This window comes from Prionailurus viverrinus, chromosome B3, assembly GCF_022837055.1.
Source record: "Prionailurus viverrinus isolate Anna chromosome B3, UM_Priviv_1.0, whole genome shotgun sequence".
Classification (NCBI taxonomy): Eukaryota; Metazoa; Chordata; class Mammalia; order Carnivora; family Felidae; genus Prionailurus; species Prionailurus viverrinus.
Genome location: NC_062566.1, coordinates 45,514,803 through 45,539,115, shown reverse-complemented (window position 1 = coordinate 45,539,115; position 24,313 = coordinate 45,514,803). Strand labels below are relative to the sequence as shown.

The 24,313-nt window shown below is 36.5% G+C and overlaps 1 protein-coding gene across 1 annotated transcript in view; it reads left to right on the top strand.

The window, feature by feature from the left end:
• Nucleotides 1-24,313, top strand: part of UNC13C (unc-13 homolog C) — a 606,187-nt gene that overhangs the window by 322,411 nt on the left and 259,463 nt on the right. Inside the window, exons 18-20 of the mRNA XM_047864534.1 lie at nucleotides 10,410-10,478; nucleotides 12,100-12,189; nucleotides 16,149-16,277. Coding sequence (XP_047720490.1) covers nucleotides 10,410-10,478; nucleotides 12,100-12,189; nucleotides 16,149-16,277 — 288 coding nt within the window. The remainder of the gene's footprint in view (nucleotides 1-10,409; nucleotides 10,479-12,099; nucleotides 12,190-16,148; nucleotides 16,278-24,313) is intronic.

Here is a 24,313-nt window from a genome sequence, read left to right as displayed (position 1 = left end):
CCATTCATTCAAGCTTCAATTTCTCAGTCTGCTCAATGAAGGTAACTACTGCTCTAATGTGTTTCTTAAACCGAAGATGAGAATCAAATGACGTTAAAGATAGAGAAGCCAGCTCGTAAAAGCTGAAAATGATCTATAAATATAAGTTTTGAAAATTTCATCTCTCTTGCCCTTACCTACAGTGTAAAACAGTGTACTAGCAGCTACTTCTGTTAGACACCTTGACTCTTGTAAAAGTCAGGACCAAAGAACATTCCCTGGTCAGCTCAATAAAATACTGTTATGACTAATAACAGACGATTAGAACAGTTTTGTCATAAAAACCTCATCTTGGGGTGCCTGTGTGACTCAGTTAAGCATCTGACTCTTCATTTCGGCTCAGGTCATGATCTCTTGGTTCATGAGATCAAGCCTGGTATTCGGCTCTGTGCTGACACCACAGCTCCTGCTTGGGATTCTCCCTTCCTCTCTCTCTGCCTCTCTCTCTCTCTTTCTCTCTCTCTCTCTCCCTCTCTCTCTCTTTCTCTCTCTCTCTCTCTCTCTCTTTCTCTCTCTCTCTCTTTCTCTCTCTCTCTCTCTCTTTCTCTCTTTCTCTATCTCTTTCTCTCTCTCTCCTCTCTATCTTTCTCTGCTTCTCTCTCTTTCTGTCTCTCTCTCTTTCTCTCTCTCTCTTTCTCTCTCTCTCTTCTCTCTCTCTCTTCTCTCTCTCTCTTCTCTCTCTCTCTTCTCTCTCTCCTCGCTCTCTCTTTCTCTGCCTCTCTCTCTCTCTTTCTCTCTCTCTTCTCTCTCTCTCCTCTCTCTCTCTTTCTCTCTCTCTTCTCTCTTCTCTCTCTCTCTCTCTCTCTCTCTCTTTCTCTCTCATAAATAAGGAAACATTTTTTAAAAGTGTAAGAAAACAAAACCAAAAACCTCATCTTGGTAACAGGATTGTCTTGAGATTTCACCTGTAACATAAAGCACTCTGTTATGAAATTGTTTTGCTTTTAATATTCTGCCTGGATACACTGTAGAGAATAAGCCAATCTTGTGGAACACTGAGCTTTTCTACCTCTGAAATAGAAGATGTGTCTTTGTGATTAATATGTATCCTAAAAGCTACCTGGAGGAAAATGAGATAGAACTTCATGCCAACCCAAAGAGGAGAAACCAAATTGATTTCATTACTTTTCAGTGACAACATGATTATAAAAACTTTATTTTGTGAGTCAAATAACTTATTTTAGAAGAGGGCCAAAAAAAAGAATGTTTTTTCAAAGTACATTTTCATAAATCGTAAATTTAGTGTGTAAATGTGACTATATATTTCTCGACCTATTGAAAGTAATGCAATTTGTTTAGTCAGATGTATCTAAGTATAAAGTCTCCCACCTCCAATTTATGGTCCCGAGTTCTTCTTTACCTGAATTCTGAATGTGATCTGTTGCCTGTGACTCAGGAACATCATTACGTTGGCCCTTTTTTTATCCCTCTCAAAAGTGTAACTCAGACATTTGATTTTCCAAATAATAAACCAGTGGAGAAAGCTTTCTTATGACAAGTGTAAACAAATATATACTTAAGAAAAAAATATCAGTCTTACAATTCAGATATTTTTGTGTACAGTTGCTATTTCTCATCATGGCTTGGGTGAAAAATGATCAGGAATGAAGTGAAAAGGACAGAACGCTTGGGTGTGAAGAAGAGGAACAAGCAAAGTTTGTTGAGGAAAATGGTTAGAGAAATTGAATGAAAATGATAATAAAAGAATGTAATATTATAAAGAGACAAAGGAAAACTATTTTGAGAAAAGAGAAGTATATAACATTTTCAACTGTTGCTAAAGTTAAAGTAAGATGGGGAAATAAACGACCTCTTTGTATTTGGCAAGTAGGAGGTGATTATTGACTGAAGCAGTTGATATTGAAGCCTAATTTCACAGGGTCCTTCAGTGAATGACATAGATGAATGCTTGTGTAAGTTAGGTTCCTCTATTCACTAAAATGTAATGCAGTCACTAAAAATCATGTTTTTAAAGAAAAGTACGTAAAAATGAGCAATGTCCATGATAGAATGCCAAGTGAAAAAAAACCCACAAAATTCTTTATACAGTCTAATTCCAACACTGAAAGAACAACATACACACTGGTTTAGAAATAAGACTAGATGGAAATGTGCCAAAATGCCAATGATACAGCCACCTGGTAGGATGACAGCTGATATTTTGTGGTTTTGCTTTCCATTCATCTTTATACTAAAATTGTAAAACTTTCCTATATTATCATTATATTTTATAATAAACATGTGAATCAAAGGGTGAATATGGCTGAGGAGATAGAGACTCTTCTGTTAAGTGAAATGAAAAGGAGGAAGATTGGGCAAGGGAAGATTTTGCTATGAATAAAGAGATTTTATTTTTCCTGTCTTGTTGAGTCAGAATTTTTTTATTTAAAAAGGTAAATTTACACATGTTTATAGATTATTAGGAAAGGGAGTAGTTGTGAGAGTCAAGTTGCAGATTTATCTGATGGAAAACAGGTGATGCAGTGAGTTTCCAGAGGAGAAAGAAGAAAGGTAATGAAAGAGACAAAAGGAGAGACATTCTTTGGAATGAGAAAGGACAAGTTCTGTTCTGAAATTTCGGGAATAGTATCTGTGTTCTTGCAGAGAATGCTGAATTTTTGATATAGGAGTGAAAAGCTGGGGTGTCATACCCCATTTCCCTAATCCCTGTGGTTGTCTACAAGAACAGGAAATGCTCATCTGCAAGGCAAAGGCTATAATACAGAGGCAGGTGAAGGATGCTGTGCAAGGTTTGGATAAGTTACCAAAGGGAGTAGAAAGAGAAATGCTTCAGGGCCATGGAAGAGGAATTCCTAGTAAAGCTGAAGGTATCATTTGATGTTGAGCATAAATTTACTGTCACAACAATATAGTGGCTTTGAGATTTTCTCAGAAGTTTTCAGCATTCTGATGCTCATGTAACAGATTTGGGAAGTTGATTATAGTGACTCTAGGTTGAAATTTTGTAGAAGAGAGGCAATGGAGGGGCATCTGGATGGCTCAGTTGGTTAAACGTCTGACTTCAGGTCTTAATCTCATGGTTTGTTAGTTCAAGCCTCACATCTGCATTGTCAGTGCAGAGCCTGCTTTTGGGATTCTCTCTCTCTTTCTCTCTCTGCCCACCCCTGCTTGCTCACTGGCTCACACCCTCTCTCTCAAAATTAATAAATAAACTTTATAAAAAAATCAATTGAAAGGTGAGTGAAGCTATCAACAGAGACATTGAGATGATGCAGCATGGGGTCTCGTTTTGAGAAGTTGTAGCAGGTGAGCCAGAGTCAAAGGATTTTGATAGGAACATGATACATTTCAGTTAAAATTACAAAGGGGAGTCTTGGGTCCAAGATGTGGCTCTGGGATATGCTGTTGAAAATTGAGTGTAAAACTCAATAGCTTAAGTTATAGCTTACGTCTTCTCACAGGCACTGATTGGTGAATTTTCAAGAATAATGCAAGCTAGGGGCGCCTGGGTGGCGCAGTCGGTTAAGCGTCCGACTTCAGCCAGGTCATGATCTTGCGGTCCGTGAGTTCGAGCCCCGCGTCAGGCTCTGGGCTGATGGCTCAGAGCCTGGAGCCTGTTTCCGATTCTGTGTCTCCCTCTCTCTCTGCCCCACCCCCGTTCATGCTCTGTCTCTCTCTGTCCCAAAAATAAATAAATGTTGAAAAAAAAAAGAATAATGCAAGCTAGTTATGTAGCATAGCCATTTTTTGAAACCAGAAGTATTGAGAATATTAACATCATGGACATTGGCAAATACTAAACATGAAGGCATTTTTCATTTGAAGAGATGATTTAGCAGCATATCATTGAGTGTAAAGGTTGCTCGCAGTCAAGAAGATTAAAGAAGTTTATTGGATGAAACATCCCCATGGCTATTGAAAACACCATGGGTAGATCAAGGGTTAGAAAGGAAGAAAACTCTGAGTTTGGGCTCAGTATCTCAACTTGACAGGAGAGTCTTTAGAAAACTTATTTAGTGAGTTATTTTAAAGTACACATAACAAATTATTAGTTATATTGGTGTTTATTCAGCTCATTTTTTTCCCTGGGTCTCTGATCCAGCCATTGTTGGGCAAAAATAAATAAGCTAGTAAATACTTCTTTGCCTTTCCATATGTTCTTTTATTTGTCCACTTGTTCATTTGATATGTATTTATGTGTTCCCTATAGCAGTAGGCACTGTGGCAAGTAGTAAAGGGATTGAATGATAAACATTGACGTCTCCTTTCTGAGGTTTATGTTCTAATGGGATAGTCACTTAACCATCTGTAACAATAACCCTAAGTCACTCCCAAAGTGTGATTAGTATCAAAGGAGGCTTTGATATTGAGAGATTGAAGAGGATCAAGTGATTGATACTTTTCAGGGACTGATGAAAGTGTGATAAAAGGACCCAGGCTTTTAGGGATGAGTAATATTTTTCCAATGTTCAAGAAGTAGTTGGGAAGCTACCTTGGGTCTGGGAAGACATTTGAGTAAAGACCAAAGTAAAGATACAAAATAAGTTCAAAGTGTGTGTAAGGTAGCCTGCCTACTAAGTAGGGCAAATAGAGTGAAGGATGATAGAGGGGTGCCTGGGTGGCACAGTCAGTTAAGCCTGCGACTTTGGCTCAGGTCTCACTCACGGTTCCTGGGTTTGATCCCCGTGTTGGGCTCTGTGCTGACAGCTGAGAGCCTGGAGCCTGCTTCAGATTCTGTGTCTCCCTCCCTCTCTGCCCCTTCCCTGCTCATGCTCTGTCTCTCTCTTAAAAATAAATAAACATTAAAAAAAATTAAAACAAAAAGAATAAAGGTAGGTAGTGTAAGAAGAAACTGTGCTATTGGGTTGACATTAGATTGTTGAGGGCCTTTAAAACCTACGGAGATGTTTGGATGTCATTCTTGAAGCTTAGGGTATAATCTTTGATTTAGAAAGATAACTAACTGTAAGGAAATATTGCAGAAGGGGGAGAGAGGGTATATATCAGACACAGTTCAGTTGTAGTAATAGACACCATGTTAGAAACTTCAAGTAGAAAGGGATTTGGCACAGGGAATTAAATGCTTATAATCATTTGGGACTCAAGGAAGATCTTTCTGTAATAATCCTCAAAATATCACTGATAATTGAAACTGATTTTAAGAGAAGTGGTGAGTTTTCTTACAGTTGGGGAGGTGAGGAATCAGAAGGCTGCTTCTGCTAATGCAGCAGAATGTCTGAGATCACAAAGCTAGTGACCAGAGACTGGGAAATGAATGTCTCCAGGACTTAGCAGCCCAAGTAAACCAAGAAGCAGGAACTAGGCCTCCATCACTCGTCTGCTTTCCAAATGTAGCAGTGCACATGTATCTAATAGGCAGAAACTAAGATAATTGCATAAGCCTCGCTGCAAAGGAGTTTGGGAAATATGATGTTTAGTTTTCCAGTCTCAGAACTACTGGAAGCCACACTGAAAGAAGGTGAAATGAGTAAAACAGTTCTGGTGTTGAATACAGGAGGACTAGATGGAAATTAGTGATAGGGCTGATATGCTAGTCCTGACAAGGCAAAGCAATGCTGCGCTAATGGCTTAGAGAAAATGAAGGTTGTGGCAAAGGAGAAAATGTGTGTGGGAAACATTTTAGAAGTCATTTTTAATGACTTGACAAATGATTAGTTCTGGGGAGAGGTAGATCTAGGTTTTGTGCTTCCTAAACATTATATAATTTGATGAGATTCTTTTTTAATATTTTTAAAAGTTTACTTATTTTGAGAGAGAAAGAGAGCGCACGAGAGAGATCGAGCTCTCAATCAGGTGAAGGGCAGAGAGAATGAAAGACAGAACCCCAGGCAGGCTCTGTGCCATCATTGCAGAGCCTGATGTGGGGCTTGAACTCACAAACTGTGAGATCTTGACCTGAGCTGAGATTAAGAGCCAGAAGTTTAACTGACTGAGCCACTCAGGTGCCCCTGATAAGACTGTTTTTAAGAAAAATACAAATTGTCAATAGAAAACAGAAAATTATTCATTTTTAATGAAAAAAATGAATGCCAATGAATTATAAATTATAATATAACAAACACTACAAATATTATAGAGTCCAGAAAAGCAGCATAATATTTTCATTAACTTCCTGATACATGTCTTTAAGAGTTTTTCTAGAGTTTTTGATTGCAGATTCTTTGATCACTTCATATGATGAAAATCCTGAAATACCATTCTTACTGAAAAAAGATAATCCAGTGTTTAGGAGAAAAAAAATATCTGAGGCTCTCAAGGGGAAGGTTGATCATTGGCATGTGTCCAGCACACTCAATTATATTTGGGTGTGCACATATCTTTTTCTGTGATGAGGCTGTGTTTACTAATGGACACCCAACAAAATTAGTCTCCTACCCTCTCATACATCCTGGGTGATACCGGTACTATCTCTTTGATGATTACCTTTCAGAGGGATAGCTCCCAAGTACTTGAGGAAGACTTCTCTGGGTTGTAAAGCAACCTGGCAAGAGGCTTTGAAACACATTCACATTTCCCAGGGACAGAGGAAGAATTACAGTTAGGTTTTTTATTTTTTTATTTATTTTTTAAAATTTTTTTTTCAACGTTTTTTATTTATTTTTGGGACAGAGAGAGACAGAGCATGAACGGGGGAGGGGCAGAGAGAGAGGGAGACACAGAATCGGAAACAGGCTCCAGGCTCCGAGCCATCAGCCCAGAGCCTGACGCGGGGCTCGAACTCACGGACCACAAGATCGTGACCTGGCTGAAGTCAGACGCTTAACCGACTGCGCCACCCAGGCGCCCCTACAGTTAGGTTTTTTAAAGAGAATGCTCAAAAATTAAGACATCAGGACCTAGAGTCAGGAAAAACCTTTCTAAAGTTTAGTCAAAGTGAGGGAAACATTGAGAGTCTCTAGGTCAGTGAATGATTCCATCTCAGGGCTTTTCAAACTTGCCTGTGAAGAGACTCCTTAAATACTTTTCAGTTGATGACATTTGTTAGTCACTGACACCATCACTGTAGCCCCCAGTGCTGAAGCATCATTAGATTCAAGTTAAATCAACCCCTGCTGCGGGAGTGAGATAATAAGAAACAAAGAAAGGGAAAAGAGCAGCTGAGAATGAGGCAGAGGCTTTTATACCCCTTCCTCAGAAGAACATTTCCTTCTACAACTCCCAGGATACCAGGGTGATATGTTTACATTTCTTATTGATTTTAATGCACTTGTGAGGTAGCGACCGCTGTCCCCTACTCAAAATCTCCACTGTGCTCATGGGCCAAAAACCGGCCCACCAGCTGGTTTTGTTTGCATGGCCCACATGCGAGGTGAGAATGGTTTCCACATTTTAAATGGCTTTTAAATATCAAAAGAATACCATTATTTTGCGACACATGAAAATTATATGAAATTCAAATTTCACTGTCCAAAAAACCAAAATTTTGCTGGAGAACAGCCATGCCCATTTGTTTGTATATTGTTTCTGGGAGCACTGTGCTACAGTGGCAGAGTTTAATAGAAAGCTGAAAAGAGTTACTACCTGGTTCTTTAGAGGCAGTTTCCTGACCCCTGGTCTAGAGTTACTTTTTTTTTTTTAAGTTTATTTATTTTGTGAAAGAGAGAGCATGCACAAGAGAGAGCATGTGTGAGCAGGGGAGGGGCACAGAAAGAGGGAGAGAGAGAATCCCAAGCAGGCTCCATGAGGCCCAGCTGGGGCTCCACCTCATGACCATGAGATCATGACTCACAGGGAAATCCAGAGTCAGATGCTTAACCAACTGAGCCACCCAGGCACCCCTAGAATTATTCTTATTAACTAATTAAACCTAAGTTTTTGCTAACCGGTAACAGTGAGTATTGTGATTGATTTGGCCCGCTACTAAATACCAGGCATGTGTAGACATTACCTAAGGTGAAGAACGGAGTATCATAGAGGCTTCAGATGTTGTGGCATGCCCCTCAGGAGAATCATTTTTTAATCACCCAGTCTTTTGTTACTCCTCAAATTACACTGTGCAGGAAATAGGCCTCCTCAGCTCTTGCAAATGTGGTCTCACTATAGTTAAATAGAATTATAATAAATACAATTAAATTTCAAGCTGTTCTTCTGTTTAAAGAATCTCTACGAAGATGTAATCAGTAGCACACTTTTAATTTCATATCATCTGATATTGTCTGGGATTTAGTGACAACAAGCCTGGCAGTTTTCTCCACAGTTTTCTGTGTTCCTCGAATGTAAATTTTCCAGCTGGGCACTGAAGACTGAGGTAGGAAGACCACACGTGTGATCTGTGTCAGTCAGAATTCTGTTTGGCTGCATGAAATACAATTTTTTTTTTCTCTGTAGATCCCAAGTCCAGAAGTAATAAGGAATTCAGGATGAGGGTAGCTGCTCAGGATGGTAATTTTTTGAAAGGGAGGGCAGACAGGGCTAAGGTGAGGTATGGGGGCGTCCTGCTGCACCACACCTAACTGCTTGTTTAGCTTTTTATCTGAAGGTAACATGACTGTTTTACCTTCATGTGTCTAGTCTGAGTTTCAGGTGGAAGAAAGGAAAGAGACACAGGGCAGATGGAGAAAAAGCCTGACAAGGAGTTACATAGTGAACACTAATACAACAACGGTGCCTGCCAAGCATTCTTTTAGAATCTTTCCAAATAATAATTCATGGTAATGTGCTAGCTGGGTCCATCCCCTTTAATAAACTATATATATATCTCATTAGCCAAAATCATACTGCATGACCATTCCTGCAGGAAAAGAGGTCATGAAGTTAGGTATTTCAGAATGGCCACATTTTAATTACAAGGTTCTAGTAGTAAGGAAGAATGGAAAAGGATATCAAGCACACAGCCAGAACAGTCACTACCCGTGTATATAACAGGGCTAGTGACTTGGGCATTAATGTGACTCACTAGGGTCGTGTCAGCTGTCTTGATGATTTATACCAATCACAGAGGTCAGATAAAGCATCTTAAGACATGACATGGGCACATTAACTTTTATAGTTATTGAATGGTTAACTTTACTGTGGCCTAAACTGATGATGGTAGTGGTTCTTAGGGTTTTCTCTTTTGATTGAGAGCTACTGACCCACGTGGTTGGGGGATGAGGGTTAATAAAAGGACAATATAGTTCACCTCTTTCCCTGGGAAAGCCTGAGGGAAAGTGGGAAAGGAAAATCTAAGACCTTTAACTCATCAGCAGTTTTCAGTAGCTTTACTGAAGAGTCTTCTCTGCCTAATAAGATGGCAAGCATCTTGAAGGCAAGTTTCATTTCTTAGGCTCTTTCATTGTCTCCGCAAGGGGTTAACACAGAAAATAATATCAAGTTTGATTGTCTGACATATGAACCAGATAAAGGTAGTTTATTCAGAAATTGGAGTTTCAACTTAGGAACAGTTCATCAACTTCTGTTAATAGCTCACTTCATCAAAATCAGTGACTTCAAAGAATGAGTTATAACCCCATAAATCTACCTTTTATGTGAAAGTGTTAGGAAGTTTCTACTTCGGCCAGTATCTTCCAAAGTACAGTTTGTTATTTACAGAATACTCATGTAGGCAGAGACCTTTGCTCTTACTTCCACTCTCTTATTTCTTTTTATTTTTGATTAAAATCTGAGACTCAGAATGGGGGATCGTCTACCTATAAACTTTGTGTGACTTTGATGTTTTTATTTTACCTAATTTATTTATTTTATTTAATCAATATAAGTTCATCTTTAGACTTATAAGCAAACTCATTATCTTCAGATCCTATGAAGAGGTCAGTCCAACACTGAGATAGCCTCAGAGGGAAGTATTAGTTTTTTGTGTGTGTGTTGTTTTGTTTTGTTTTTTTGCTTAATGTTTTATATATATATGTTTTTTTAAACACTAAATCATAAACATACTGGAAAGGCAATTAGTACTTTCAGATTATGAAGTCTATACTTGTTACCAAAGAGAAAGTGCTTTTTGAAATTATTCTTGATGAGAACAAGAGCTATTCCCGCTTCCACAGGTAGGAGAAATTTCAAAATAATAATAATTTATTTCTGAGGAGGTACAGTGGTGTGTGGGGTGGTTGATGTTTTATCTTGCTGACTCATATTGTTGTGAATTAGTACAGTGGTGATTCAGTTCTCTGGACTCTTTCCCCTGAAAGCAACTTTTTGGATATTTTCTTATTCATCACAGAGAGTCTTTGTGGCTTATTGGCAAGAGATTGGTTTTGTTGTGAAAGATATCTGCATTTGAATCACTGTTTTGTCACATACTAGCTCTATCACCTTAGATAAATTTTTTATATCTTTGAACCTTCCTTTCTGTAAAATGAGGAAAATAACTCCTAGAGTTGTTTTGAGGGTTACTTTTAGAATGACCATTTATTTCTGTTCTCCTATTTTGTTTTTGCTCTGTACAGAGGGAAAAATTCATAAAACTATTGGACCAGTTGCATAACTCTTTAAGGATTGACCTGTCAAAGTATAGGGTATGTACAAAATTATTTTCCTGAAGGTAAGATACCATGTTTGGCTGAGATGCTTTCTTGTCATATTATAAAAAATCATCCACTGTGTAATGGAAAAGTAAAAATACTGATCTTGGGATATCAGGTTCTATCACACTGGAAAAGTCCAGTCAGTAAGCAAGCAGATGTCCCTCGTTCAGAGACCTTGCCCCACACAAGCCTATACTAATAAAGTGTGTGTGTGTGTGTGTGTTTAATTTTACAATTATTTTAATAACTTTCAGACTGAGAGGCAATCAGCTAATTCTTGAGGTAAACATGTGGCATAGACCTCATCTTGCAAGTTCACCCCTTGTTGCTGAGATATCCTGCTGATAGTTCCTCAGCTTTTAAGATTCTTACTTGGACTCACCACTTAATTCACTTTTTCTAGATCACCATAATATGCTTTTTGAAGTTGTCCAAAGTTTTTGTCAACTATTCTGTACTTCACCTCCAGGTGAAACATACAAATACATACACACACAAATGTATTCATGTACTTTTGGGTGTAAATATATATATTATTTTAATTATAAAGATCTTAGATACAAATTATTCAGTTATAAATTATATTTCTAGAAAAAATTTGTAGCAATAACTCTTGCATTCTTTATTTAATAATTTATTCTAAACATCATACCTGCAAATATGTGTATCTACTACATTCATGTTTTAGTTCATTATTGATGGATCTCTTAATTGTATATTTCTGGAAATTATACCACATTTTGTCAAATTCAACCTTCCTGTTGGAACTGGGGCCAACACTGTTAGAAGATAACTGCTATTAACTAGGCAATAAAAAAAAGATAATTGGGGGCAAAGGGGCCTTGAGGCCACATTATTTGTCATCATTTTGACACCTTAACTCTGCTGACGTTCATGAATATCTAAAGGTTACGTGTGGTTTTTCAGGTCACTCTAAAAAGCCAATCTGAAAGCATGGTAAATGAGAAATTCCTCAATGCTACAATGTTAAAATCTCATATCAAACATTTTCATGATCACACCTTTCCTTTACTTCAAAGTTCTGAACTTCTTTATTTTTATATGACATTTTCACCCAACATCACTAACAAACTTTTTGTTGAAATCCACAGTACTTGAGGGAGAGACTTGGCAGTGAAGTCTTACTCTTTTTTTTTTTTAACTTTTAGAAGTTTCTTTGTGACTAAAAGTAAATGTAGCATATGTAAAAGTTCCCAAGGGTATTTTTGGAAAAAATTACTCATCTTGAGAAAGTTATTAAAAATATTTCCAACTACATGCTGTCCACTCCACTTTTAGTAGCAAAATTATTATAGCAACAAAGACGAATAATAACGCTGCATGAATTGTATAATTATATATACATAATATATAATAAAAATTATATTTTTATTGCAATGTGGAAATAGAAGCATATGGCTTTGTAAGACTAGCAGTATTTCCATATTGTTTACTTCGTGTAATATTTTATGATAAAATATTTTGGGAATACTCTAGGGATATTTTTTATAATTTTACACAGTTCATTTCCCATTTCCTTTACCAGAAAGCTAGTTTTAATTTGTTTTCCCACTCTGAAAATTTACCCATTTTCTGTTTATTAATTAACCAGGAAAACTTCCCAGCCAGCAATGCTGAACGACTGCAAGACCTGAAATCAACTGTTGACCTACTAACAAGTATCACCTTCTTCAGGATGAAGGTACCTCATCTTACCTGTCACCATCTTGTTGTGACATCCCGCATTTATTCCCTGCTAAAGTCTGGCTTTTACTCCTCTCTTGACCAGTGCGGTCCAACCCTTGCAGTTACGCCTTGATGCCCTTTCCTTTGCTAAGTGAATCCTCCAGTATGAGGTCTGTTGAAAAAGAATTATCCTAGACACCTAAAATATTCTGATACATTCGGCTTAAATTTAGTTTTAAATTAAATCCATCTTAAATACGGCTCTTGCTAAAAAAGAAATCTCTAAGAATGCTAAATGGAAATGAGTTACTTCTTACTTTAGTTTTAACTCCCATGGCTTGCTAACCTTTTCATCCCAACAGAGTAGCTGATTCTTTTAAGTTTGCCCCAATTGTGACAACTTCCATTTTCAGCCCTGGAAATGTCTACGTAGGGATATATTTGATTGTTGAATCCTTTTGTATAGTTAACTATCTACAAAACTATGCAGGCATTTCTTTTTAGGTAGATCTCTGCTTTAACATCAAGTTCTTTGCACTCATTATTTGGCTATCAAGACTATTCATGTCAAGTGTTTCCTAAAACTATTTGTCAGGCTATGGGCTAAAAAATTTTGCTCTCTGAAAGTTTTATGATGTTTATTCAGAAAATTCCTCTACAGAAAAAAACAAAACAATTTTCAGTTGCTCATGATTGTTTTCACTAGAAGCACTAAAAATGGTACTATATGAGAGACAGAAAACAAAACCATGCCATATCAGCAGTCATTTAGAGTTTTTCAAGTCCAAAGAAAATTCATTTGGCTTCAAATCACAGTGTAATTGGGTGACTTGGATAAATAGAATTTATATCCATTCTTATCCTCTGGCAGCAGCTGTTGGAACAGTGTATAGGGAAAGATAGTGAGCTTCCAACCAGGCTCACGAGGAAAAGTTACTTTATTGACAGGCGATGGGTGCCATTAACACTGAGGCAGGGGGGCCATGGGAGTGAGGGTAGGGGGTACCTGCACAAGTGCTACATATCTGCCATTTCTCAGTCACCAGCCTTGATGTGTTTAGAAACAAAATCTCAAACTTCCAGCACCTCCTCCTCCATCCTCACTACCAGCCGATGACCTTGCTTCACACTGCACTGAAAAAAATGGGAGCAAGTGCTGGAGAGCTTCCTCAAGCTCAGACCATATGCTCCTCCCACCCACCCCATCTATCTACTTACCTGCATCTGTGTCCATATACTCTTCCTTCCTTTATTACTATTGATTAGCTGTCTCTTCTCCTAGAAAAGGCCATCTCTTCCAGCTGTGCAATTGATTTCATGCCCTTCTGAACACTAAAGCCTTGGTGCTGCAGTGGCTCCTGCTCTCCTCAAAGATGGACTCCGCTTTCTTCTCCATCTACAACACCCGAATTCCCCCTGTCCTTTAATACCAAAACACCTTAGAATCAGCCTCATTATGTTTTCTTGCCCATCTCTATTCTTTCAGTATCTTTTGAACAAATTTCCTCCTCCCATTTTCTTTTTTTCTCATTACACGCAGTCAAATTCATTCCTCTGGTGTACAGATCTATTCTTTTTGACAAACGTGTAGTTGTATCACCACCACAGCAATTAACCAATGAAACGATCCCATGATCCTCCAGAATTCCCTCGGGCTGCGTTTTAATACTCACTGCCTCTCCCACCCCTTGGCAACTACCTATTCATTGCTGTTGCCTTATAGGCTTACCTTTTCCAGAATATCCTGTGAATGAAATAATACGCTATATAGCATGACACATTGGCTGTTCATCCATCTTGTTGAGTGTTATCAACAGTTCATTCCTTTTTATTGAGTAGCCATTCTTGGTTATGCAGGTAGCCATTCTGAGTAGCCATTTACTGAGTAGCCATTCTTGGTTATGCATGTACTACAGGCATTTAGGTTGTTTCCAGTTTGGGTTGTTAATAAAACTGTTAAAAAAATATTTATGTAGAAATTATTAGTGTAAACATAAGCTTTCACTTTCCTTGGAGTGAGGTTCCTGGGTTTGCCTTCTTAGCAGCTATGTTTGAGAATCCTAATTGCGCTATATCTTGTGGTAAAGCTCTTGGTATTTTCCGTGGTTTTAAATATTACTATTTTGTTAGCCATTCTAATAGGAGTGAAACTGTATCATATTACATCTTAATTTTGTTTATTATTGATAATGTTTGTCATCATTTCTTGGGATGATTTGTTATCTGAATTTTTCTTTTAGGAACAATCTATTGAAATATTTGCCCAGTTTTTATTAGTTTGTTTTGTTTTGTTTTAGTATCAAGAGTTCTTTGGGACCCTTGGCGGGCTCAGTTGGAAGAGTATGTGGCTATTGATTTCGGGGTCATGAGCTCCAGCTCCAATTTAGGCAAAGAGATTACTAAAAATAAATTTTAAAAACTTAGGGGTAAAAAAAGAGTTCTTTATATAGTCTAGATACAAGTCTTTTGTCAGGTGCTTTATTTGCTAGGAGTTTCTCCCTGTCTGTACTTTTTCTTTTCATTCTCTAACAGTACCTTTTGTACAGCAAAAGGGTTTAATTTGGATGAAGTCTACTTTAGCAATTTTTGATTTATAGATAGTGCTCTGGGCTAAAGCAAGGTCACAAAGAGATTTTCCTGTTTCTTCTAAAAGTTTTATTTTATCTTGTATGTTTAGTCCTGTGTTTTATTTTGAAAGTTTTTTTTGTTGTTGTTGTTGTTGTTGTTGTTGTTGTTTTTAATGGTATGAGGTATGGGTCAAAGATAACTTTTTTTTTTTTTTTTTTTGCATACTACGTGTTCGATCATTCTAACACCATTTTCCAGGGTTAATTTTTGGACTTCTTCTCTTTTGTATCCATACTCATCTAGTCCTGTTCCTTTGAATTCTTATTTAAGCTAATAATTTCTAAATTTGTATCTCTAGCCCCAGGCATCTCCATGAGTCCAGACTCATATACAAATATCTACTTCCATGCGTAACAACCTTCTCAATCTTAACCTGCCTGAAACCGAGCTCTTCATCACCTGTGTACAGCTTTATTTGTCTAGTTAACCTACCTTCATTGTATCAGTTATCCACGCTAGAACCATGGGGTCCTAACTCCTCTCTTTCTCACACACCAATTATCCAATCATTGAGCAGATCCTGTTAGCTCTTCCTTCCCAAATTAAACAGCTCCTAGCTTAACACCATAGTCCAAGCACTGTATTGACTAAATTACTATAGTGTTCTCATCCCTGGTCTTTCTACATTTTCCATAGCCTGCCTTAAAGTAGCCTAAGGGAGCTGCTTGTTTGTTTGTTTGTTTGTTGTATTCATTCATTCATTCTTTTTTCTTAAGCCTTTTAAATGACAGTTGAGTTACATCACTTTGCCCTTCTGCTGAAAGAGTCTGATTCCTTCCCACCTTACTCAAAGTTAAGGTTCTTAAAATAGTCTGTATATAGATTTTTCCCCTGGCTCCATCCTTTTACTTCTCTGAATTCACCTAGTGTTGCATCCTCTTTGTTGGTTCTATTCTGCTGAAACGTTTTCTATCTCCTCTGCTTTATTTTACTTTTCAATGTGCACCATCATGGAATATATTTTACTGATTTCTTTTATTATCTGCTAGAATTTAGCTCCGTGAGGAAAGGAATTTTTCTTCCTTTGTTCACTGGGGTATCCTATTGTCGTGCACACAGTAGGTGATAAATGTTGAATGATTGAAAAGAATGAGTGGATGAATAATGTTGTGATTGGTCCTTTACGTGTTTCTATTTGAATATTTACAACTATGATCATTTTCACTGCATCGTCATATGAGAAAATTAAACATTTACACTAAAATGGTTTTAAAAGGTTTTAAAATAAACCTTTTTTCCTGAATGTAGAAATATCACCTAAAAACATTTATTGAACATTATTTGAGTTGTTGATACTGGATTACAATGTTATATTTTTTGACTTTAAGAAAATAATTTGTCTCTCAGGTTCTGGAGCTGCAAAGTCCCCCAAAGGCCAGCATGGTGGTGAAGGACTGTGTTAGGGCGTGCCTGGATTCTACATACAAGTATATTTTTGACAATTGCCATGAACTCTATTCCCAACTAATTGATCCGGTAAGAAAAGATGTATGTCTCCTTTGTTTCTAATGTCTGTTTCTATATGTTTAGAATGACACTAAATGAGAATATATGTTCACTTAATTTCACATTAACTGTGGGTTTTGAGAATTCTTAATCTTTTCTTCACATATGAACATCACTTTCATTTACATGAAATAATTCACTCCTTAAAACAACCTTATGTAATAAAGGTAGATACTATGTTTTAGGCTTCTTAGATGAGGAATCAGTTTCACAACAATTAAGTGATTTGCTCAAGGTCACGCAGTGGTCAAGTGGCAGATTTGGGACTAGAATTTAGGATTCCAACTCACCTCTTATGTTCTTCCTCTAACACATAACTTCCTCCCTTATCACTTTACCTAATAAAAGTGATAGATGGGGAAACATGTAACAGGACGGTAAAATCATCCTATATGTAAATTAACTGTTAAGGAATATTTCAAAAATACAAAAGAAAATATAGAAAGCACACCAAACATATAAACACTTACCACCTAGATGACCAAATGTTAACATTTAGTAATATTTGCTCTCTTCTTTATTGTCTAAAGGCATTAAATGAATATTACACCTGCAGAAAGCAGCATTTCCCTTTGTGCTTTTTCCAAAGTGAATTCTCCTCCCTTTCTCTTCCTTCAGAGATAAACACTAATAGTAGACAGTTTGAGCATATTTTCACATATGCTCAATGAACACTTCAGTTTTATTATCTGTGAATTAGCTATTGATCCTCTGTTGATTTTTCTGTGGGCTTGTCTTTTACTTATTAATTTGTAAAAAAAAAATTCTAAAATATATTCTGGATACTAATCCTTTGTTGGTTATGTGATTTAATATATATTACTTCCCTCTTTATATGTGATGTATCTTTTTGTTGTGTTGAAGTTTTCCTCATACTAGGCATCATGCATACTATGATTTATGCATTGCTATCACATCTATAAAACTGGTGTTTGAAGATGACTTTTTAATATGTATCTACTGTCCACTTTCCTGAAGAAAGTAGGCACTCCACTAGATACTGGAAATTGTGCAATCACTCTGGACCTTCTTGGTTACTTGAGTGGGGCAAATTCTAGATAATTATATTGAATGAGAAAAGTGGGACTCTTTCATTTTAGGTTTCAGGCTGAGCTTCTTATAGTATTAAAACCTTCTGGTGTCCTTAGCCTAGTAGGAGAAAAAAATTAAAGCTGGAGTTTGTCATTGTATAAGAAAATAATGTATAATCACATAATTGTTCATAACTTTATTATTCCTGCTAGATGTGTTCTAGTTTAAAAACTTAGTTCTCTGGGATTTTTAAAGATTAAATTGTCTCTCACTATGTTCTTCCATTGGGTGGCTTTCTCATAGCTTCTTTTTGTCTATTTTCTACCATCTTCCTCCCATAAGGCCCTTCAATACTTTTACATTTTCAACTTCATTGTATTTATTTTAACTAAAAGGTAAAATTGAAACTTTTTGTTACACCAGGTATGTTATCCCTACATAACTTCATAATCAATTTACCAAACCTCCCCAGCTTCAATTTCTTATTCCTTGAAACTTCACACACACTGTCCCCTCTCATGATCCCTAAATTCTATTATTTTCATGAATTGTCCATCCTCTTTCATATCCATGCATTTATGTATCTTGTTCTATTTGTCTATAATGTTTTTCCCCTCTTTCCTGCCTTCATCAAAATTGAACTTAAATATGACATGCTATTCTACTAATTTATACCCAATGGATGAACCATATCACCAAAATGTCTTATTTAGTGTCTTTCTACTTACTATATTACTACTAATAATAATTCACAAATAGCATAAACAGTTTTATTTTCCTAAGAGATATAGAGATATGGGCGGTTCCCATAAAGCAAACATGCTTCTAACAAATAGTAAATGAAGTGTCACCTCAAGATGAATCTAACATGGCTTAATATTTGCTAACCTGGCTTTAAAAACAAAGACATTTACATAGTTTTCCAACTGTGTAGTTATTCTTTTTGGTGAAGAGAGCTATATAGATAAAATTTATAAGAAATCTTATCAATGTAGAGAAGTAGAAAATTTGGAGCTATGTTTTCCATCAAAGAAAAAGACTTTTCCATAAGCATTGTTATCATTTGAAATTCTAAAGGAAGTACCTATTGGATCTGAGTAATTTAGGAAAATAATATTCTCTAGAGCCCTTCTGAAGCCATCTTGGAAAAGTTTTAATGATTAAGGTTTATCTCCCCTTAGTTGATTGGAATGGTCTTCTCCCGTGAGCTCAAGACCTTTTTTCCTCATACCACACATCTAAATTGTCCTAAAATTCTGATGACTTTATCTTCAAAACTAAATACCTTATCTTCACAGTATTTCCAGAATCTGACCACTTTTTTTTAATGTCTATTTACTTTTTGAGAGAGAGAGAGAAAAAGAGCTTGAGCAGGGGAGGGACAGAGAGAGAGACAGACAGACAGACAGACACAGAATGTGAAGCAGGCTCCAGGCTCTGCACTGTCAGCACAGAGCCAGATGGGGGGCTCGAACCCATGAACCATGAGATCATGACATGAGCTGAAGTTAGACACTTAACTGAGCCACACAGGAGCCCTGAATCTGACCACTTTTTACCAGCTCCATCCTTCCATCCTGATCTGAGCCACCATCATTGCTCATTTGCATTACTATATAATTTCCTAATAGAGAACAGTGGTTGCATCCTACCATCCTCTATTCTCAATAAAACAGTAAGAATGGTTGTTTTAAAAAGTAAATCAGACCATGTCCTTCTGTTGCACAGAATGTTATAAAGTCCCTTCATTTCAGTCTAACTTGAAGTCCTTAAAATTGCCTATAAGGCATAGAATCTGGCTCATATTACACCTTCCACCCCACTTACTCTCTCCTGCGCACATACCATTGTGTCAGTGGAGAGTCAAATAAGGGTTTACCCACAAGAACAGTGTTGAACCCCCTGATACTTACGTGAGTGCATAGATCATAGTAGGTGCTCGGGAAAGCATTTGAGTGAATTGAATAAGTGAATAAACAATATTTTTTCTCAAACCAAATGATGATAATTTATAGGTATATTTGGCCTACTATAAACAGGAGTGAAAGGAGTGCTCTATTCTGTGGTAGACACTCAAGTGCTTGCCTAAAGCCTCTTGGAGTTGTATTGGGTCATGCCACAGGGTCCTGAATGATGAGGTAGGGGAGAAATTGATGAACACCCCATCCAGTCCCAACACTTAAAAATACCTTGCAGTATTCTCCAGCCCTCTCTTCTGTGCTGCAGTGACCTTGATATACACCCATTCTAAATGGTATAGCTATCAGGTGGAGGAGGGCTATCCAGCTAGCTTCAGACTTTGGATATTTAATAAATAATCATTTACTACATTAACTCATTGAGATTTGGAGATTTATTTGTTACCACAGCATAACTTGGCTTATTTTGACTAACATACCTTCATATCAGATTCCATCCTGACACCCAAACTATTTAAAATACATCTGTGTTTATGTGACTCCTATCTATAACTCTATACTCCCCATTCACTTATGGGATTAAGTCTGAACACTGCCATTATCCAAAGGCCCTCCAAGATCTAAGCTCTATCTTTCCTTATTTTAACCTCATTTCTTTTTTTTTTTCCACGTTTTTATTTATTTTTGGGACAGAGAGGGACAGAGCATGAACGGGTGAGGGGCAGAGAGAGAGGGAGACACAGAATCGGAAACAGGCTCCAGGCTCCGAGCCATCAGCCCAGAGCCTGACGCGGGGCTTGAACTCACGGACCGCGAGATCGTGACCTGGCTGAAGTCGGACGCTTAACCGACTGCGCCACCCAGGCGCCCCTAACCTCATTTCTACTTTGCATTCTGTGATTCAACACACTAAAGTCCATGATGACTTTGTCTGCATTTTTTTTTTCCTGTTTGGAGTTGTTTTACCTCCCCAAACCCCCTTCATGACTAACTCTAGCTCATCTGGCCATTTCTTCAGAAAGCTTTTAGGATCTCTCCTACCTATATTAGGTATTCCTGCTCTCTGCTCTTATAATACCATGACATGTTATCACCAGTGCACTTACTATGCTGAATTTATTAAGCACAGAATAATGTAATACCTGTTTGGCCTGTCTTTCCCATTAGGCTGCAATGTAGCCCCAGTGTTCAATGCTGTGCCTGACAAAGAGTAGGGTTGATAAGGTAATCAATTAATAAAAAACACATTTTATAAAAGCAGCACTATGATACTTAGCTATTTATAGTCTCTTTCAGTGACTCCACTTCTAAGTATGTGGTCAAGAACATGGTCTCTGATTACAGAACCCTTGAGTTCAAATCCTGGCATTTCTGCTTATTATTTTTGTAATCTTGGATGCACTACTGAGTCTCTTCATGTCTTAGTTTCTTGATCAAGACCTATTTTTTAATATTCATGCTACTTGTCTTTTATCTGAGTTCTCTTTAGATGAAGTAATGCCTGAAACCAAAAACCAAGAATTTCAGGGTTGTTAGACACAGTATAATTCTGATTATTTAAATGTGGAAGCATACTTTCTCTCTCCAAAGGGGTTTTAAAGAATCATGTAAAAATTGTGATTGGAATAAAAATGGAAAGTAGATTTAAGAGAAAAATCAAAGTAACTGTAGTTAGAACAACAAAATAGAGTGTGTTTTCTAAAGGCTGGCTGCACACTCAGAGAACAGCATTCACCTTGGCTGAATCACCAAGTTCTATGTTTGTCCTTCAATTTAGCATAACTAAGAACTCAAATGTTGTAGTGTGGACATAGGTGATTGATCTCTTGCATAAAGACACATGAGATAATCTAGAAACTAGACCAATGTTCTAATTATATTTCTTTAATAATTAGTAATGAGTTTAAGAAACTTCTCATAAGTTTTTTAACTATTTGAGTAACGATTTTTATAAATTACCTGTTTGTATCTTGTGCCTATTTTTAAAAACAGAGTTTTTGTATTTTTCTGGTCTATATTATGGCGTTTCTGAGTCCTTTTGACACTGCAGAGATTTTTCACAATCTGTAATCTTTATTTATCTTTGTCACAGTGTACGCTAATAAGAAATTCTCAGCTTTGATATAATCAAATTGATGTTTTTCTGTTTAAATTTGAGATTTGGAGTTTTTTGAAGAGTCTGTTCTACCCATCCCACAAAAAGAAGGCCTCCTTATGTCAACTTTAATAAAATGGATATTTTCTAGCTTGGTAATAATCATTGTTAATTACGATCATCCAATTCCCCTTGCTGTTGTTCCATGCTCCTAAGGCAGTCTTCAGATTATAGGTTGGCTTTTAATATAGATGTCCTTCTAGGAAAGGATAGGCCAAAAATTGTCAAGTCTGTTTGAAATGTTTGTATTTTTTAAAAAAAAAACTATAATTTGTTCCCTGAAGTGAGCTTAAATTTATACTTGTGCGTAACATATCTAGGAATGAATATCTACCTACCCAACCATGTACCCACCCAACCACCTACCTACCTCTATATGGAAAATCACATGCAGATTGTCTCCAACTCACAATGGTTTTGTGTACAATTTTTTGACTTTATGATGGTGTGAAAGTGATAGGCATTCAGTGGAAGCCATACTTGAGGTTTTGAATTTTGATCTCTTCTTGAAGTAACAATATATATTATGATCCTCTCTCATCGATGCTAGGCAGTGGCTGTGAGCCACAGCTCCTTCCCCCACATGACCACAAGGGTAAACAACTGATTCAATCATTCTGTACCCCTACAGCCGTTCTGTTTTCCACTCTCAGTACACTATTCAACAAATTTCATGAGACATTCAATACTTTAGTATAAAATAAGCTTTGTGTTAGGTGATTTTGCCTGACTGTAAGATTTTTAAGTATTCTGAGCACATTTAAGGTAGGCTAGGCTATCCTGAAATGTGTGGTTGGTTAAGTGTATTAAAGGCATTTTTGATTGATAATATTTTAATTTATGGTGGATTCTTTGGGACATAACCCCATCATAAATTGAAGAAAACCTGTATATATGCTTTGGGCTTGTTTCCCTCCCAAATCCAGTTATTCTGCCTCTTGCTTCTGAGGAAATCTCTCTTATGAATTTGGCATTAGCTTTCTGATTCCTCGTTGTGTATATTTATTATACATGCCTGTTATCTATTTGTAGCACCATGTATATCTCCATCAATCTCTTATATACTACATTGTATAAATATGCCATACCATGGTGTGGTTACATATGTTAGTTCCAGAACCAGGCAGCCTAAGTGTTGTTTGGTAGGGATTCTGCAATTTTTAAAGCTCATTACTTTTTAGAGAACTATCTATGCTGATACATTTAGGAACAGCTTATTGATTTTTTTTTTACAGCTACCTGTCACATAAATGTACCACAATATACATATCAATTTTAACATTTCACTTTTACCAATAATACTGTAATGAAATTTTGTGGTGAAAATTATATTTGCAACTTCCAGTCTGTGGTCTTTTTATGTTTATATATTTGAGAGGGTGGGGAGGGGCAGAGAGAGAGTGAGAATCTGTGCTGACAGCACAGAGTCTCATGTGGGACTCAAATTCATGAACCATGAGATCATGACTTGACATGTAATCACAAGTTGAATACTTAACCGAATGAGCCACCCAAGCATCCCATCCAGTCTTTGGTCTTAAAGAACAAAAGCATGCCCTCCTTTCCTCTATTTTTCCAATTCTACTAGAAATAATATAAGCTTGTACAAAGTGGTCAAAAGTACTCTTTTTTTCCACGTGTTTAAATGTTTTTTCACTTGTCTGATTCCCATAGTACACACTGAGTTTAATGAGAACAAAAAGTCTGTCTTATTTATTATTGAATTTACAGTACTTAATACCATGCATCACATAGAGTAGCAAAAATCAACAAATACTTGCTTACTTAATGGAACTTCTATGCAGAAACATCTGTTTGTACGCAACCTGTGATAAGTATCCTGCTATTTATTTAAAAATGTTGACCAAGAGATCTCTGAAAACCTCTTGGGAAAGAAAATACCTTCCAAGAATACTTCAATTTGGCAACTTAAATGAACTTAAAGCTATAAGATTTCAAAAAGTCTACCCTTGAGCTGTAGGTATGTGCTTCTTTAGTTATTTTACCGAAAGAAGTTGCTTTAGTTACTTTTCTTTAGTTTTGTTCTTTTGCTTTTATTTTTGCCCTAGCTAATTCTAAATAATTCAGTAATAAAAGTGTCCTTAAAAATAAAATATGACTTTGAAATTTACAAATAGAAAAATTCTAATTCTTTAACTTTTTATTTGAGATGCTACTTAAACAGTAATCATTAAGGAACTGGCTTGAAAGCATCCCTGACTTCTCCTAAGGTTTTTTGTTTTTTGTTTTTTGTTTTTTTGCTTTTTGTTTTTTTTTTCTTTAAGCAATGGGCTTTCTTATACAACTGGTAGCTTTAGTTTAGGGAATGATGTCCATTGTGCACTTATAGTGCCTTTTCAGTACCTCATGTAATTATTGTCTTAGCACTAGACCTAAGTAAATACCCATTTAAATATTAATTTTCTTTTAAGGTTTGTTGCAAAATGTGTAGAAGAAAGTTATGAATATGAAATTTCTTCTTAAATATCAGTTTCATAAGCAATATATAAATTGTTATGAAAAAGAATTGCTCAAAATAAATGGTATAATGACATATTTTCTGTATTGATGAGAAACATGAAAATCCAAAGCATAATACATTATGAGATCATTGTTTTCCTCAATGTGTATTTCAATTTTTCTAAGAAAGTAAAATACGTTAAGCTGAAATAAATTCTAAAATCACAAAAGTATGCTGTGTTAGTGAGACTAGTATAATCTTGATTTCAAAATGGATTAGGAGAGTGCATGCAAAGAAAGTGATAAACTCATTATGTTTAATAAACACAGATGAACAATTTCAAAATAAAATATCAAATGGCATATTTAAAATATAATCAGATCAATAAATTTGATCTCAGGAATACAAGGGTGGTTCAGCATTGAAAACCTATGAATAT